This window comes from Capra hircus, chromosome 13 (assembly GCF_001704415.2).
Source record: "Capra hircus breed San Clemente chromosome 13, ASM170441v1, whole genome shotgun sequence".
NCBI lineage: Eukaryota > Metazoa > Chordata > Mammalia > Artiodactyla > Bovidae > Capra > Capra hircus.
The window spans coordinates 15,629,377-15,646,918 of NC_030820.1; the positions used below are offsets into that span (position 1 = coordinate 15,629,377).

The 17,542-nt window shown below is 40.8% G+C and overlaps 1 protein-coding gene across 3 annotated transcripts in view; it reads right to left on the minus strand.

Moving 5' to 3' along the window:
- Positions 1-17,542, minus strand: part of USP6NL (USP6 N-terminal like) — a 198,353-nt gene that overhangs the window by 42,095 nt on the left and 138,716 nt on the right. For all 3 annotated transcript variants that reach the window (XM_018057001.1, XM_018056999.1, XM_018057000.1), the window contains exons 3-5: positions 11,094-11,161; positions 9,234-9,316; positions 1,570-1,609 (exon numbers count right to left, since the gene is read on the minus strand). In XM_018057001.1, coding sequence (XP_017912490.1) covers positions 1,570-1,609; positions 9,234-9,316; positions 11,094-11,161 — 191 coding nt within the window. The remainder of the gene's footprint in view (positions 1-1,569; positions 1,610-9,233; positions 9,317-11,093; positions 11,162-17,542) is intronic.

The window sequence follows — 17,542 nt, forward strand, 5'->3', positions numbered from 1 at the left end:
CAGGCAGCATAAACGTGCAGCTGAGGTTTGAGATCCTGGATGCAAAGTAAAGCCATTCATCCTGGCTGGGAGTCGTCCCCAGTTGTACAGAGCCACACCGGGCAGGGCAGGAAGGTTAGCTCAGAAGAGGCAGGACAGGGGAGGTCCTGACCTGTGGCGGGAAGAGAGGGGGTTGAGGACCTAACAGTGATGGGATCCAGGGGGTCCAAGGATAAGCCAAGCCAGGGCACTAACAGAGAGGATGGCCAGAGGGTGGAACCACCCTGTGTGTCCATGGGCAGGCGGGGCGGTACAAGCTCCCCAGGAGTGGAGCTGGTAGAAAGTGCTGCACCATCACTTCCCTCTCCAGCAACCCAGGGCCGCAGGGACCAGCCTTCTCTCCAGCAGCACTGCCCTCACATGACATGAATACCAGTTCCTGAAAGCCACGGTTATGTCCCTCAACTGTCTCCCTGGCCTGCCTCCAGCTAGCATTACAGAAACAGAAACCATGTCATGTTTTCCTGATATTCCAGGCTACTGCCTTGATTCTAGGCCCCTGCTTGACACATTGTTGCTAAGCAGTAATACAGCTTTATTAAAAGAAATTCCTTTGGCCAAACATCAAGGTTATGACACAAAGAGAATCAGGAAGTCACTGGAGAATTCAACCTCAGGAAATACCTACATGGTTCTCTACATGGCGTATGTAAAATAGCAATTTTATCCAACGTTATACTACAGTATTAATTTTCAAAAGATTTTGATTTTAGATTCCCTAAAATGCTTTTCAAATTCCAGCACCAATTTTACCTCCATTTTGTGAAACTCAGCCTCGTTTACCCATCAAACATAAACAAACAGACTAGTGTCCCTGATCAACAGTCTCCCTCTCCATTCATGAATCCTTACAGTTCATCTTTTTGGTAGATGAGAAAATGGGAGGCGGGGAGGGGGACTCCAAGGGACCCCGAATGATCAATCCCTAAATGTCAGCACACCCAGCTGTGGAGCCAGGCCCCAGCCAAGTGCGATGAGAAAGGGGAACCACTCAGTTACCAAAGCCCGCCAGGTTTACTATATATAAGACTTAAGTCTTTAAAATGCAAACATACTTATTTGACTACAGCAAACTCTTTTTGCAGTCATCTGTGGGAGATGCGGAGGAAACCTCGTGACACAGCTGTGTTGCAAAGGGCGGCTGGTCTGGACCAGAGCTGTAGGAGCCATGTGGTGCCAGAGAGGTGCCCAGGCAGCGTTACAGCATAGGGGTCTGGGCTCCTGAGCATGTGCTCTCACCAGGCCCACGTCCCGAGGCGGCCTTGATGGATAACCACCATCCACGTGCAGGCTCTGCTAAGGGCCACCCCTCCTTTCTTCCAAGTACCTACACAAGTTCCATAAAATCTAAAGTTGTTTCACCATTAATTTAACTATTTTCTTACAGTGATATTCAGAAGGTCAAATTTTAATGCTGACAGCAGCACTGACAGGTAATAAAGGCACCCTCAATCACAAAAGTGGCAACTTTTCTTCCTCTGAGGAATGTAATTCCTCGGTAACAAAAAATGAACACAGAACTGGACTTACCCGTTCCATAGCTGCATTGTGATATGGGAGCTCCTCCTCACTGCAAAGGAAAAACAATGGGTGTGAAATAGTTGAAATCAGGGCAAATTAAAAAAAAAAAAAAATATATATATATATATATATATATATATATATAAGTCTGTAGGTATACATGATGTCCAACCATCTACCTGTCATCACAAGAGTTATGTAAGCTTCCATTCCACCACATTCAACATAAAACAATGAGCTATTCTGTAAACAGGTTTTCCAGGTGGCTCAGTGTTAAAGAATCTGCTTGCCAATGCAGGAGACGCAGGTTATATCCCGGGTCAGGAAGATCCCCTAGAGAAGGGAATGGCAACCCCACTCCAGTATTTCTGCCTGGGGAGTCCCAAGGACAGAGGAGGCTGGAGTGCTACAGTCCATGGGGCCGCAAAAGAGTCGCACGTGACTGAGAGACTTCAACAGCAACATTCTGGAACCTCCTGTCTTCAGATCTCTAGGCCCACTCTGCCCAATCTTGTCATCTTTAGCCACAGGTGGCTGTTTAATTTTAAATGTAAAATAAAATGAAGTTAAATTAAAAGTTCAGTCATCAGCCTCACAAGCCATAACTCAGCTACCACACTGAACAGTATGGATACAGTGAGAACACTTCCACAAAGGCTGCAGAAAGTTCCAGTGGACAAGACTGCTCTAGTCCAGGGGTCAACAACCCTTTCCTGCAAAGGTAAATACTGAAACAGTAAATATTTTAGGCTTTGTGGACCATACAGTCTTTTTCATAATTGCTCAACTCTGATGTCATACTGTGAAAGCAGATGCTGACAGCATGTAAACCAGGTGTGGCTTAGTTCCCATAAAACGTTTACAAAAACAGGTGGAGAGCTGGATTTGGCCCACAGGCCATCATTTGCCCACCTCTACCTAAGACCATCACCTCCACTTTCTGTCTCCAACTGTAGCCCGTAACAAATTAGTGTTCAAAACAATTAGTATAAGGAAATAAATCTCCCGCATGGCAGGCAGATTCTTTACCATCTGAGCCACCAGGGAAGTCTGGTTTTGACAAGATCTATACATATTTTTGCCTTTCTCTTCATACCTGATAGTAACACTTTTAAGAACACATGTTGTATCCAGTGTTTTCTTTTTTCTTTTCTTAATTTTTATTTTTACTTTATTTTACTTTACAATGCTGTATTGGTTTTGCCATACATTGACATGAATCCACCACGGGTGTACATGAGTTCCCAAACATGAACCCCCCTCTCGCCTCCCACCAGTGTTTTCAAAAGCATTATTTTGCTACTCTGAAGAGCTCGTAGGTGAAGCATAAAGCTATAACAACAAAACTGACCACGGAGTGTTAAGAGCTGAGAGAGAACCTCAGAGAGCTGGTACAACCCTCATTTCACAGATGAGAAAGCTAACATGTTCACTCAGTCACCATCACTCACCCTAATACAGAGATGCTTAGCAGTATCTAACCCAGTGGGTTCAAACTTAGATTTGTATCTATATTCAAGTTGTGCAAGAGTGTATGAAAACAGGCTAAGAAATTAATTCTCAAGAAGAAAAGAAATTTTGAATATAAGTTGCTTTTTTATAAATGGCTACTCATCTTTTTCTTTTCCTTTTTAAAATAGCTTTTGTTATGCTCTTAGTCTAACTTTCCCTGCTAATTTGTGATCTGATTACTGGGGTCAGTGATGTATGAATGGCACGCATCCATTCTTCACTGACTGGCAGAAGAAGGCCTGTGGACATCACTGGAACATACTTGCTAAGTGATGGGGTCAGCAGGGACATCTTGAAAGAATAAGAACATCTGGCCACCTCTGGGTGCACCAAGAGTGGTATCTCTGGGGTGAGTGGGCTGCCCTGGGCAAGAGCAACCTTCTGCGTGGCTGACTTGAACATATCCTAACACTGAACATTCCTAACTGCAAATGAAGTGCCATCTCTGGCTGCCACCACAGGTCAAGTTCTTCAGCACCCTCCCATTCACCAGACAAGACTAACAGGCCTAACTGTGCCTGCTGTCAACACTGAACCAGAACCAAGCATTGCATGTGTCTGTGGAAAGATGGGAACCATCTGCTCAGCTACGGTCTGTGTCAGGCAGATCCTAAAGAATGAATCCACCTCTGGCAACCACCAATAAGTTCTCTGTATGGATGAGTTTGGGTTTTTCTGTTTTTAGATTTCACATACAAGTGAGCATTTGTCTTTCTCTGACTTATTTCACTTAGTAGAATTCCATCAGGGTTTCTCTTTGTTGTTGCTAGAATTTGTTGTGGTAGAATTTCCCTCTTTTTTATGGGTGAATAATATTCCACTGTAGATAAACATCACATTTCCATTTATCAGTTGATGGACATTTAGCTTCTTTCTGTGTCTTGGCTACTGAGAATAATGCTGCAATGAACACAGTGGATGCAGATATATTTTTGAGTTAGTGTTTTCATTTCTTTCAGATACATATTCAAAAGTTAAAGTTGCTGGATCATATGGCAGTACTATTTTCAATATTTTTGAGAAGCCTCCATACTATTTTTCATAGCAACTGCAATAATTCCCACCAATAGTGTGCAAGGGTTCTCTTTTCTCCACATTTTTGCCAAAACTTACTTCTTGTCTCTTTGGTGATATCCATTCTAACAGGAGCAATGTAACACTGCACTGTGATTTGGCTTGGCATTTGCCCCATGACTAGTTATGCTCAACACATTTTCATGGACTTGTTAGTCATCTGTGCATCGAGTATCTATTTACTGAATAGAAAGTATCTATTCAGATCCTCTGCTCATTCTTGGATTGTTTGGAGGGTCTTTTTGGCTAGAGTTATACAATTCTTTATATATTTTGGGTATTAATCCCTTATCAGACACATGATTTGCAAGTCTTTTCTCCCATTCAGTAGGCTGCCTTTTCATTTTGTTCATGGTTTCCTTTGCTACGCAGAAAGTTTTTACCTTGATGTAGTTCCACTTGCTTTTTGTTTGTTTGTTTGACTTTGCTTTGGCATCAAATCCAAAAAATCATCACCAAGACCAATGACAAGGAGCTTCAGGTTCAGTTGCTCAGTTGTGTCCGACTCTTTACAACCCCATGAACTGCAGCACACCAGGCTTCCCTATCCATCACCAACTCCCGGAGCTTATTCAAACTCATGTCCATCGAGTCAGTGCGTACCACGTAAGTTTTCTTTTGGGAGTTTCAGGTCTTATGCTCAAGTCTTTAAGCCACTTTGGGTTGCCCAAAAAGCTCATTCCATAAGATGTTATGGAACACCACCATGCTCATTTATGTATTGTCTATGACTTTTTTTCATGCTACCATGGTAGAGTTCAATAGCTGTAACAAAGACCATACAGTTCACAAAGCCAAGTACTTCTTCAGATCTAGTCTTCATGGAAATGTATGCCTACTCCTGCTTTAGAAAACAAAGGTTTGTCCTCTAATGAAAAGAGGCACCTACAGACAGCTTAAAGAAAACACCAAGCTGACAGCAAGAAGCTTTGCCTCGCAGAAATACACTAAGTAAAAACAACTACAGTCACAGCTGGAAATACAGGGACCTTCCCTGGATCTATTTGTTTTTTCAATCTGCTAGTAAGCTTAAAGGAATTACTAGATTTTATGTACTTGTGGTTTTTCAATAGCTCAGGTTGAGTACCTCTGTAACTATAAGATAAAGTTTCATTTGGAAACTTAAAAGTTAACTAACTTGTTAAAATCAGTTAGCTCAATATACTGACTAAATTTCACTTTAGATGTTGTAGCAAATTTTGTCTTAGATTAACACTAGTCAAAATTAGTCAAAATTATTGGATGGGTAGAAGGAGTTCCCAAGGCCCTGTCATTAAAACAGATACTCTTTAACAAAAATGCCATTATTCTGGATTTCAAGTATTTATATAGTTATACTAAACTTCAGACAATGTATACATGTTTTTAAGAAGTGGTTGAAAATCTGAGGCTTGGTATTAATTTTATCTTTTTTTGAAAAAGTTTCCTTGTAATTCTATTAATAACTTGTGGCCTAAAAGCATTATCTATCATTATCTAAATACCAAGCATTCTTTGTTGAGCAGTGACTATTTTTGGGAAAAAAAAAAAAAAAAGTTGAAAGTTCAAATGCTGAAAGTTCCCTAAGTTCTTAAATAAGCTGGACTTCTCCACTCTCCAGATGCATCACAGGCACATAGCTGGTGACAGCTTCCCATTTCTGCATACTAAACAAAGATGATCCTGTTCCACCAGCAAGCCAGGCTGGTTTGCCAACAGTTTTTATGTTTATTGTGAAATCTGCTATAAAACCAAGTTAGTCCTGTGCAGTGTTTTTAATTATGGTCATCCTTCTTCACATATAACAAGTAATTTAAGTTACAAAAACTGTCATTATACATGAAGTCAGCAGCCTTCAGAGAAGGCTACAAAGTTACTCTGCATCATTTTATTGACACTTAAAACCCATGTTTACCATAGAACCAATAAAAAAATTACAAAGAACTAAAACAGCAGCAAGAAACGCTCTTTTGATCGAGGTATGACAGGGAGCAAGGTCTAGATGCCTGCACCAGGTAACTTATTCAATAGCATAGAAAAACCCAGTCTTCAGTGACCAGTGATCAGAGGTACCAGCAGCAACCTTGAAACAGAGTGTCTCACTGAAATGAGGCGCCGTAACAAAAATCAATGCTTGTGTGAAATTTCATAAAGTACAACATCACACTAAACCCCATTTCTATGTTCATCATTTTCCTTCGTGGGGCCTGATTTAGGTTTGCATCACAGAGTAAATAAAAAATTCAGTGGGCTGGCCTGAGAACTGGTTTGGCCTTGTTTCCAAAAACTGGGTGAGCTCACCACTATCTAAGCGTCCATCTCAGGAGAGGAATCATTTCAAACAGGCCCCCTTCTTAGGCATTCTTCTTTTCCCCTTTAATTTTCCTCCAGGCATTTCAAAGAGCTTCACTGATGCTTCTCTTATTAAAACTACAACGGAGTAATAGTAACAGGCAGTAGAACGCAGAAGTTCCAAACTCAGGCTCTGCCGTGAGCTGCCAAAGTCAGTTCCTCGGAGCTGACATTTACTGCAAGCAGAACCTGGTCAAGATGTTTGACCTCTCGTGCTTCCGTTCATCTTAAGAAAGATAAAAAGAGTACCTATGTCTAAGAGGTTTAGAAAGGAATAATCCATGTAAACAGCTTAGAACAGTGCCCAGCACACAGTAAGTGCTCAATAAATACGAGCTACTATTATTAAGGTAAATCACTGGTCTATTTCCCACTAGAGACAAATGGACCTGAGCACAGAGGTGAAAACAAATGTGGAATAACTGAGTGATTTTTAGATTGCCAAATACAGGTTAGGTTTCTGGGCCAGAACCTAGTTGTTATAAGCAATGAGGAAAGAGAATTTAGGTAACTCACAGGCCCTTTTGGAATGTAAGAGGTTTTCATATGTGTTAGTGTTAATTGCTCAGTCATGTCCACTCTTTGGGACCCCATGGACTGTAGCCTGCCAGTCTCCTCTATCCATGGAATTCTCCAGGTAGGAATACTGGACTGGGTTGCTGTGGGGAGAGAGCAAATTAGCCAAGATGGCATGTTCAGGCCCTCTTGCCCCACGTTTTGTAAATAATGACTATGTAACAGCTGAGATCATTTACAGCACTGAACATGCGTGTCAGGAGGTGCTGTATGCATACGTGAGCTAGGAAGCGGCAGCATTTGGTGCTGTGTCCTGGCTGTGTCCGTTGGGTCAGCCATGAGAGGGGAGAATATAGCGTGTCTGCTGCTACAGCTGCTGCGTCATCCAGGAGAAAGGTTGTGTTGTGTTAGGTTATGCTATGTCTGTTGCATCAGCCATGAGAGGAGAGAATAAATGTGTCTGCAGTTCCTACGGCTCCCCGAGTCTTCTTCCAGCCTCTTAGCTCGTGCCTTGCCTATCCTGGGTTCAGCGAACAGTGTGCACAGTGAGATACAGCAAGAGAGTTGCCATTCCTTTCTCCAGGCCATCTTCCCGACCCAGGGATCAAACCCAGGTCTCCCACATTGCAGGCAGAGTCTTCGACCTTCTGAGCCACCAGGGAAGCCCTTTTCATGTTATTTTCTATTGTATTAGACCATTTTTTGATAAAAACATCTTTTAGAGTGGTTCACTGCCATGACAAATACTTGGAGAGGTCAAAAATCAGCTGAGTTGTAGCCTACCTTGTGAATCAAAATCTGAGATAGAACCCAGAAATCTATTTAAACAAACATGCTCCAGCTAATTCAAACATGCAGGAAATTTGGGGACCCACTGATCCTGATGGTGCCAAATGCTCAAAGTGTCCTTCAAACAGCATTCACATACCTCAGATCTGCACACGAACCCGCACAAGGGTAAAAATCACCTCCTGCCACATTTGTGGCCAAGTATGATTTACTTATAAAAAAGTGAAAGTGGGGGTTTCCTTTAAGAATAGTATTTTCATCATAGTTAAAGACTGCTCTTGTTGGTCTGTTGAAATTCAAAGTCTTCTAATTGCAACTACTCAGGAGAACATTTCGGATATGCTGGTATCATTAGGTAGCATAACAACACCTGAGGTTTGTCTAGACCTGTAGGTAGTATTCTGTCATTTTATTTCTTCAAAGCTTCAAGTAGCCCTAAGTATGCAGGCAGTTAATGATTTCTGTTTCACAGATAAGGCATGAGATAGTTAACTGAGACCAGCAAAGCCAGAAGAACAGCACACACTCTAACTCCCACAACTGTTTCTGTTTGCTTGAGAGACCCTGAGAAAAACATGATCCAACAAAATATCTTGTAAATGCAAAAAAACTGAACGGAAACGAAAAAGAAGATCTGAGTACTATAAAGTTACTGCCAGGAACCCCCTAAAATTTTTTATTTATTCTTCAAAATGTAATCATGTGTCATAAAATAAAAATCCCTGGCTTTTTCCTCTTCATAATAAATGAGACTGGGGAAAATGTGAATAAGTGGCAAAGGTAATTAATAAATTGTATGGAACCAAATGAACTATAGAGATGTAGCAGAGTCGCCAGCCTGGGGAATCTGTTTAAACAAAGCTGGAACCAGAACCCGCAGACCCCTATCAGTGCAGGACAAGGGTCAAAACCACTCTAACTACTTTATAGTGCACCAGACCTTTCTCAACTCTTTGTACAACAAATTCATGATAGATGGAATTAATTTTGAGAAGCAATAACACAAACAGACTCCCAACCGTAAGGAAGAAAACTGGCATTTCTTCCATTGCTCATTTGTAGGCTGCGTGACACTGAGGTTCTGGCTGCTAATTATTTCTTAAATGCACTTATATAAAATAAAATGCCTTATAATTATTTTTGAAATACAAGTTGTTATTGATTTCTATTTAATTCTGCTAAATTATTAATACAACTCATTTATTGCACTTAATGTTGTTCTTAAAACACAATGAATATTAAAGATTATATTCTTAGCTATAGTTCAATTTCAATCATAGAGGTTAAAAAATGCCAGAAATTTAACTTAAAAGAAAAAGAAAAGCAGGCTGAAGGACTAATCCTGGAGTCTTAATCACTCAATGCTATTAAAAACAAAGAAAATCAATGCAATAGGTGATGATAGAAACATAATTTTAAAAGTCAGCTAGCTTTCAAACTATGCAACTTACTGTAAGAAGCCAAATCTATCCGTGACTTTGTAAACAAGGTAATCAGCATCTTCCCAAGGTTCAATCTCTGCACCTTCACGTCCCTATAGAAAGGGACAAAGAAGAGTGTTACTGGGAATGTATAAAACTGAATAATTTCTTAAAAAGACCAAAAAACAAGGGTTAGAAAAAAACTATATCTCGCCTTTTCATCCTAACTTCTCAGAAGAGCGGACCACCTACTTTGCCTCTCTTCTTCCCCACTTCCCTCTCCACTGGCCCTAATACCATCCTTCCCAAGGCCAAAACGGCCTCCCACCATCAGTCCATGGACACTCCAGCATCCTCATCAGATGAACTGTTGCAGCGCACTCATCAGTGTTGCTCACACAACCTCACGGCACCACCGTGCCCTGGCTCTCCCGTCCCTGCCCTACCCTTCCGTGCTGGCTTCCCTGAGGGCCGGCGGGCCCAGCGCTCTGTCCTCAGCCCACTGCCCGTCACATTCCCCTCTTGAGCTGTGAGCACCAGCACCGCTGAGAGAAAGAGCCCCAGAAGGGCCTATTCCATCCCCCACATTTCACACTCTGCACCTGACTGTCCCATGGAGTCTCCACTGAGGGTATGCACAACAGTCAGCTCACGCCTGAGAACCTTGTGGGCAAAGCACCCCTGTAACTCTTATTGGTACAACGATTCCCCAAGGCCTAGCATGACACCTGACCTGGTCACTTTAGTGTTAACCGCAGGAAAAAAATGCGCACAAGCATGAATCAATGATGGTTTTATTCGTTTTAAATTAGTTAAGCAGTTAAATAAATTAATTAGGTTTCTTGCAGAGTATGCTAAAACCTAGTCATGATAATAGGAAACTGTGTCTGATGTTTCAAACAAGCAACTTAAAAACAAACTCTGAGAACAGATTAAGTTGAGCCCTGCCTGCATGTTCCTGTAGGGCACAGTCCAGATGGCCTTCTGTAATTTCATGTTCTTGTTATTCTCACAAATCACCGAAAACAACATACAAAACTACAGGCAACCAATATAAATATAAAGCATGACATTTATAGATCACAGCTACAACTCATTATAGATCTCAGATGAAAGGTACTAGTAAGGACATATGTACATTGTCAACAGCTGTGATATTCTGGGGCATCAAAAGCCAGATTCCACAACTAACTTAAGGATAAAAAGCTTGAGATTATACATCATGTACCAATTCAAATTTCAGATCAATGCTTTCAATTTTCAATATCACATATCAATTAAATAAAATGGGTATTTAACTTTATATACTAACGTAATTAAAACATTTATTGAATACCTACTATGAGCCAGAACTGTTGTAGGTATTTAGGATACAAGAGCAAATCAAACAGGAGAAATTCTTACCCTCAGAGAGTTCACATTCTAGGTAGGCGAGCAGGCAACAAAATGTAATAAAAGTATGCTGACATTTTAAAAGCTATGGTGAAAAATAAAGAGAAAGGGGACAGAGAGAGCCAGGCAATGGAGGGGGATATTCAACAGTGTGGTCAGAGAAGAGTTCACTAAGAGCTAGCATAGGGGCAAAGAAAAAGAGGAGGCAAAAGGGCCTGAGGGTATCCAGCACACAAGTGCTCCAGGCAGAAGAAACAGCCTGTGCAAAGGCCCTGAGACAGGAGCAAGCCTGGAAGAATAACAGGCAACCAGCGTGGCTGGAGAAGAAGGATGGAGGGAGAGAAACTACGTAGACAAAGCCAGAGAAACTAGAGGACTTCAGCAGCCATGGGAAGTAAACAAACTGCCGCTGTAATTTAAGCCCTCCAAAAAGCAAACCCTCTTCTATTTATATTTTTGAAAGTAAAAATTACTTAAAGAGTAATGATGAATACTTACTCTGTCATATTTAGCAACTATTTCAGCTCGCTCCTGGGCAAGTTTCAGTGCTACATCCTGGTTTGAATCTGCAGAGAGATCAAATTTCAGTGAACTTTAGCTTAAAGATTTATAAAATTAATTAATCATAAAACTAAGACAAAACAAGTGGAAATAAAACAATAAATTGATGCTGCCTAAAATGACAAATCAGCAAAAATCAAATAAACTTACAAGGGTGAGTTAAGTATCCATAACTACAACTTTGAAATATCTACATATCTACTATTTCGATATTACATACCACCCTCAAAAGAAAGCAAATCTGTTAACACAGCATTAACTTAGGGGATATGTAAATCTTATCCCTCAAGAGTTATATTTGGATCTAATTTCATAGAAATAAGAATTAAAGTAGAAACTGGAAATGAGAATTCTAAGTTTTCAGAGGAAATCCACCTGGGCAGGTGATGAGAAGAACATTCAAGAAGGCTTTTAAAAATGTAGGTAATTTACTCACAAAATAAACTAGTGCAAGATAGAGTTTAAGGGTTTTAAAAATATATTTATCTGACATGATGAATATAATCATTTCTTTACATTTAGCCTCTGAGGTCCCCCTTATCAGCTGTCCCAACTATTATCACAATGTGCAGTTTTACCACAACATACACCCTTCTTTATTATTACCCATCACGTTAGCTTTCAAAAACATAGTCTGACAATGAGTAGAGATCAAAATATGAAATAGTATGGATATGATTACACACCCAACTCCCATAAATTAAAAGATCAATGACCGGCCGTATATAAAAGGCACCTCTGGTCAAGAAGGAAGACAAGCATTCCAGTGGAAACTGGGCAAAGGTCATGAGCAAGAAGCTCACAGGAGCAACAGCAGCAGAGACAAACCTGTTCTCAGGAAGCGCCCGGCAGACAGTAAGGTCCTGCCGGAGACCTTACGTGCCTTACCACACTTAATTCCGAGCTTTATCCTGCTAATTCTATTACACAGATGAAAACAAAGAAAACAAAAAACAAGGTTTAAAGATTTTAACCAACTTGTCTAAGGTCACACAGCTAGTAAACAGCAAAACAAGTGGATTCAGACGATATTGAATCTACAGCCCATAATTTTAACCATTACTCTATTAAATGATCACTGAAAGACACAAAAAGGATGTCCAGTGAAAGATGGCAAATGGAGCACACACTTTTATATCCATTCCTCCTAAAACCCCACTAAACTGACAACATGGGGGTTCTTTAAATCCTTGCCCTCAGTGGCACAGCAATGGAGGTTCCAGAGAAGAGGTGAGGGTGGGGTTGAAAACAAGCAGTTGACTAAAGAAGTCAAGTGCCTAAGAGTTGAAGGGAGGCATGTGTGTTTGTAAGAGGCTGAGTGCAGAGAAGCCATCCTCATCCTCCAAAGCAGGAAATCATGAGACAATGACTAAATCTGCAGAACAGGAAGTGGCAATACAGGCATGTTATCTAGTGCTTTGGAAGTAAATACAAAACCTATCAGCTGGGACTGGAGGAGAGCAGTTACTTCTATGGGTGGGCAGCCAGGTGGGGAGGGCTGTGGAAGTGAGATTATCTTTCAAAATAAGTTTTACAGATCCTAAATCTTTACACCAAGTAAAGTTCTGACAAAAATAAAAGCTAATTTTAAAAGCCAAGACATGCAGGGCGGGGCCAGGGGGAATCAAGTCACCAGAAACTAAAGAAATACAAGTTTTAAAATACTACTTTGCACCTATCTCAGACTGACCACAAAATGCACTGACATTACTCAGGCTCGATACAGTGTGGGGAGATGTGCCCTCACTGACACTCGGTGGACTCACAAATGCATCTCCTCTTTCTGGAAAGCGTCTTGATAAAACATATCAAAAATCTTCAAAACAGGCATCTCCTTTACCCAGCAGTTCCACCTCTAGGAATTTATGACAAGGAGATAATCACAAGGCTGTTTATAATAGTAAAAACAGCAAAACAGAAATTCTATTTCTTAAAGCTTATTCTTAAAGCTTATTGGGGGAAAAAGTGTTTATGCCACTGCTTTTCTCAAAGTGTCAATTGAGAACCTTTGAGGGAAATGTGAATAAATAACACAATGGTCCAATATAATGATTTTCGGTAAACTAATACATCCCAGGTGGCACCAGCGGTAAAGAATCCGCCTGTCAATGCAGGAGACCTAAGAGATGCAGGTTTAATCCCTGGGTCAAGAAGATCCCCTAAAGGAGGGCACGGCAACCCATTCCAGTATTCTTCCCTGGAGAATCCCATGGACAGAAGAGCCTGGCCAGCTATAGCCCACAGGGTCGCAAAGAGTTGGATATGACTGAAGCGACTTGGCATACACGGGATGCATTCAGAAGTCTGGGATACTCAGCTCAATTATACACATACGAATTATCTTATTTTAGACTTAGGAACCTTCCTCAACTCCATTCCCCCTCTTCCTTTACCCAGTTTTAACACATTGCATTCATACAGCTACCAAAAGGGCAGGGGAAGCAAATGAGCAGAAATTAAACTCAAACTAGGAACCCTGACCACACAGTAAATTCCATTTCTATTATCAGAACAACTAAGCATGAATTTCTATGGTGACTGGGCAAAATTCAATAAATGAGGGCTTTTTGGAAGTATTTTATACCAGTCCTTATTTCTGCTACTAGTCCTAGGAATCTCAACTCTATTTCTAACTTAACAATGGAAAGTTTAATAAAAGTATAAAGGTAAGAACTGGAAACAGTATAGAGCTGGGAAATGAAGACACAAAACATCCCAAGAAAACATCTTTGTGGCTCTAAGATACTATCCTTTACATGAATCCATCTCCAGTCTAGAAATTTCTAGAAAGGAAAACCTAGCCAATAATAGAGGCTGTACTGGAACTGGATGAAACTGTGCTCTAATGTTACGAAAGAAAAATGACCAAAATGATTAGCGCAGTTGATTCTGAATCAATTAAGTGCTAGTCTTAAATTCCTTTAGAAAGCTCTTGTTATTTCCCCATGAGGAGAAAAAGCTGTGGTATTAATAAATGTAAAAGAGAACAGATTTAAAGTCAAACTTATCTTATAAAATATAGCCAAACCTGCTTCTTTGAAGAGACTAAATGGCAATGCCAATCTTTCCCGACACTGAGTTTAGAGACATCATTTAAGGCAATCATCTTTCCAGTAAGTAGTGTCCTTATGCAGAATTCAATGTAGTTAAATTATGCTTTACACTGTCTTATCTACAGTTGAGAAGTTTACTAAAAATTATAATAGAATAACCCCTATGGTTTTGTTCTGGTTGCTTATTTAGAAATTCACTGCAGAACAAAGAGTTTGCCCTAAAAACACTGACCACGGAGGGCATTGCAGCTGTCTTGTGTCTGTGCAAGTGTGCACCGACTTCCACGCAACCACTAAACAAGAGTAGTGGTCCTGGGCACTCACACCACACGTCATCAAACAAGAAACCTATCACAGTATTCAACTCAAATTCAAACAAATTATTTTAATTGATTTTCCATCTAATATAAGAATGTCTCAAGTGTAAGAGGCACATTTTAAGCAGTTAAGGATCGAAAGACATTTGGATTAAAAACTCAAGAACATATAAAACATCTCGGGGCACAAGTGTACAGAAGAAATTAACGACAGCATTTTAAGAACACCTCTAATTCCATGTAAACATAAGAACTTTTAAGAATCAAGCACCCATCTGAACTATAATAGCCCCAGACTGTGAAAAACAATTCACTCTAAGGTTTTAAATTTTAAATTCAGTCCAATGACACAAAATTGACAGACCATTTTTCCTTGTACACATTTTGACAGATGAATGTTAAATAAATATATATTTTAACGTAAAAAGTACTTTACCCTTTGTTAGATAACCAGTCTGGCCCTGGGAATTAACGGCTTCAGTCCTCATAGAGTAAATTTATCTATACCAAGATTCCATTACTGCTTTCCAGTTGCAAGCATACCAAGAGTGTTAGGTGGTCCCTCACACATCCTGCAACAAACTCAAACAGAAGAGTGGAAGGCAGCTCTATTTTAAACTATTTGTGAAACAAACACAAGAAAGAAAAGGTCTGAGATATATTCTATGGGAGAAAAAAAGACCTTGCTGTGGTTACACAGACTACAGATACTCAAACAAAGATGATGTTTGTTGAGGGTAAAAACATGCCTCTCAGGCCCCATCCCAAGTATGAGCCACACCAGCCTACACCCAGCATTCCAGCTAGTAACAAACAGGGGCTTTTAAGCCTTAATCTTGCACTTCAAAACTAGCCACATTCTTAGTACTTTTAACAAAAGTTGTCTTGGAGCAACAAAAAAAATGTTTATTTAAAACAAACTAAGTATGAATACTCTTCTCAAGTACATTCTATAACAATTTTAATGATACTTTTTAATGTGAAAGCTTCAGCCCGTTTCAGACATTAAGCAAATGCCTACATTCTGGAGCGTTTGGGAAATATTTCACACAGCACACATTTACAAGTGAAATAAAGTTTCATGATACAATATGCGTAACTACTGCAAGGCAGCCCTGTGAAGTGTTGAGTCTCGCCTTTTTCCCTTCATTGTGTCCTTTCTATTTAAAAAAATGGGTTGGGACCTACAATATGGAAACTACTTTGCAAACAGCCATGTGAAAGGCATGCTTATGCACATTAATTACACTAATGAATTAAGTTTACAATCAAACTTAACTTACACTTAAGCTTAAGCCAGCTGTAACATTCAACACAGGCAAAAGATCTCAGAAGCTCAGAAGTGAAATGAAGTGAAGTCGCTCAGTCGTGTCCGACTCTATGCGACCCCATGGACAGTAGCCTACCAGGCTCCTCCGTCCATGGGATTTTCCAGGCAAGAATACTGGAGTGGGCTGCCATTTCCTTCTCCAAGAAGCTCAGGGAGAGGGTTAAAAGTCCAAATCATAAACCAGGACATGGGGGTGCAGGGCAGCGGGTGTCCCCTTGTCCTTTTGAGCTTCTGGAGGCTGCCTGCTTTCCTTGGCTCCTGGCCTCTTCCTTCACATCACTCCAACCTCTTGCCTCCACCCTCAAATCTCCTCCCTCCTCTGACCTTCTTGTCCTCTTCTCATAAGATTCCTGTGATGACATTGTGCCCACCTTCATGATCCAGGATCACCTTGGTACATCCACACCTTTCAGAGATTAGGGTGTTGTGGGGAGTCAATCTTCAGCTCAACACACCTTGTACTATCTGTAAATGTTTTTATTTTTCCTTCATACTTAATCAGTTATTTGTCTAGATACAGAATTCCAAGCTCATGATAATTTTTTTTTCCCTCAGAACTTTGTTGCCTTTTGGCTGATTAGAAATTTGATGCCAGTCTAATTACATTTACAGGAGCCAAGGAAAGCAGGCAGCCTCCAGAAGCTCAAAGAGGACAAGGGCATACCCACCCCCCAACCCCGAGGCATCCCAGCATCTCCCCTGGTGTCTCCCCAAGGAATCAGCTCTGCTGACACCTGACTTTAGCCCAGTGTAACTACGTCCATCCTCCAGAACAGTAGGAGGATCAATTTTGTTGCTTTAAGCTGCCAAGTTTGTGACAGGCAGCAACAGGAAACTAATACAATGATTCACAGTTTACTGCCTCAACAACGTTTCTCTGACAAAGACTCTCTCCTTGTCCAAACTTTACTAAGCCTTGACCTTGGCCTCCATCCTGTCTTCAGGCTGCCTCACCCAGCTGTAGCAAGAATCCTGCTAAGTCAGGGAATTCCCCCACCCTTGATACCTAATCACCTTTGCTATCTGGTCAGATTTCTCTTCCTCCACCCTTGATATCCAGTAACCCTGGCCTGTCTCTACCAAAAATCCTGTTACACAGGTTTAGCAAGATTCCCTCTTTGCACCCACCAAAGCCCTCATTTGGTGAATTAATGATAAATCCCTTACTGTACTTGAAGTTGAGCCCTATCTTTCTCCCCTAATGTGATATTCTTGACACTCCTTGCAACAGCCCTGAATAAAGTCTTCTTTATTGTTGTAATAAGTGTTAGAATAATTTTTTTCTTTAACAGAATCAAAATGAGGAGCAGACACTGGATCCGTGAAATCTCCAGAGGCTAAAATTGGACATTTCCAGATGCCAACTGGGTAGCTGCCTAGAGAGTTACGAGACTGCATTGAAAGAGGGAATACAAAGTTTCTTCAAGAAGAAAGTGGATGCTAGGCAACATACAGATCACGGTATTATTGCAATATGGTAAACGCTTACATATAAAAGACACCAAAAAGAGGTAAGAGGACTGTTGGAAGTCTCAGAACACACAAAGCAGGGAGAGATGAAAAGTCATGGTCGAATACTGATATGCAGTAATATACAAAGGGGCGTGGCTATGGATTTGATACACATGGGAAGAGTGAAGCCACCCGACCACGACGCTGTCAGGGCCAGGCTTGCACTTCCTTCCT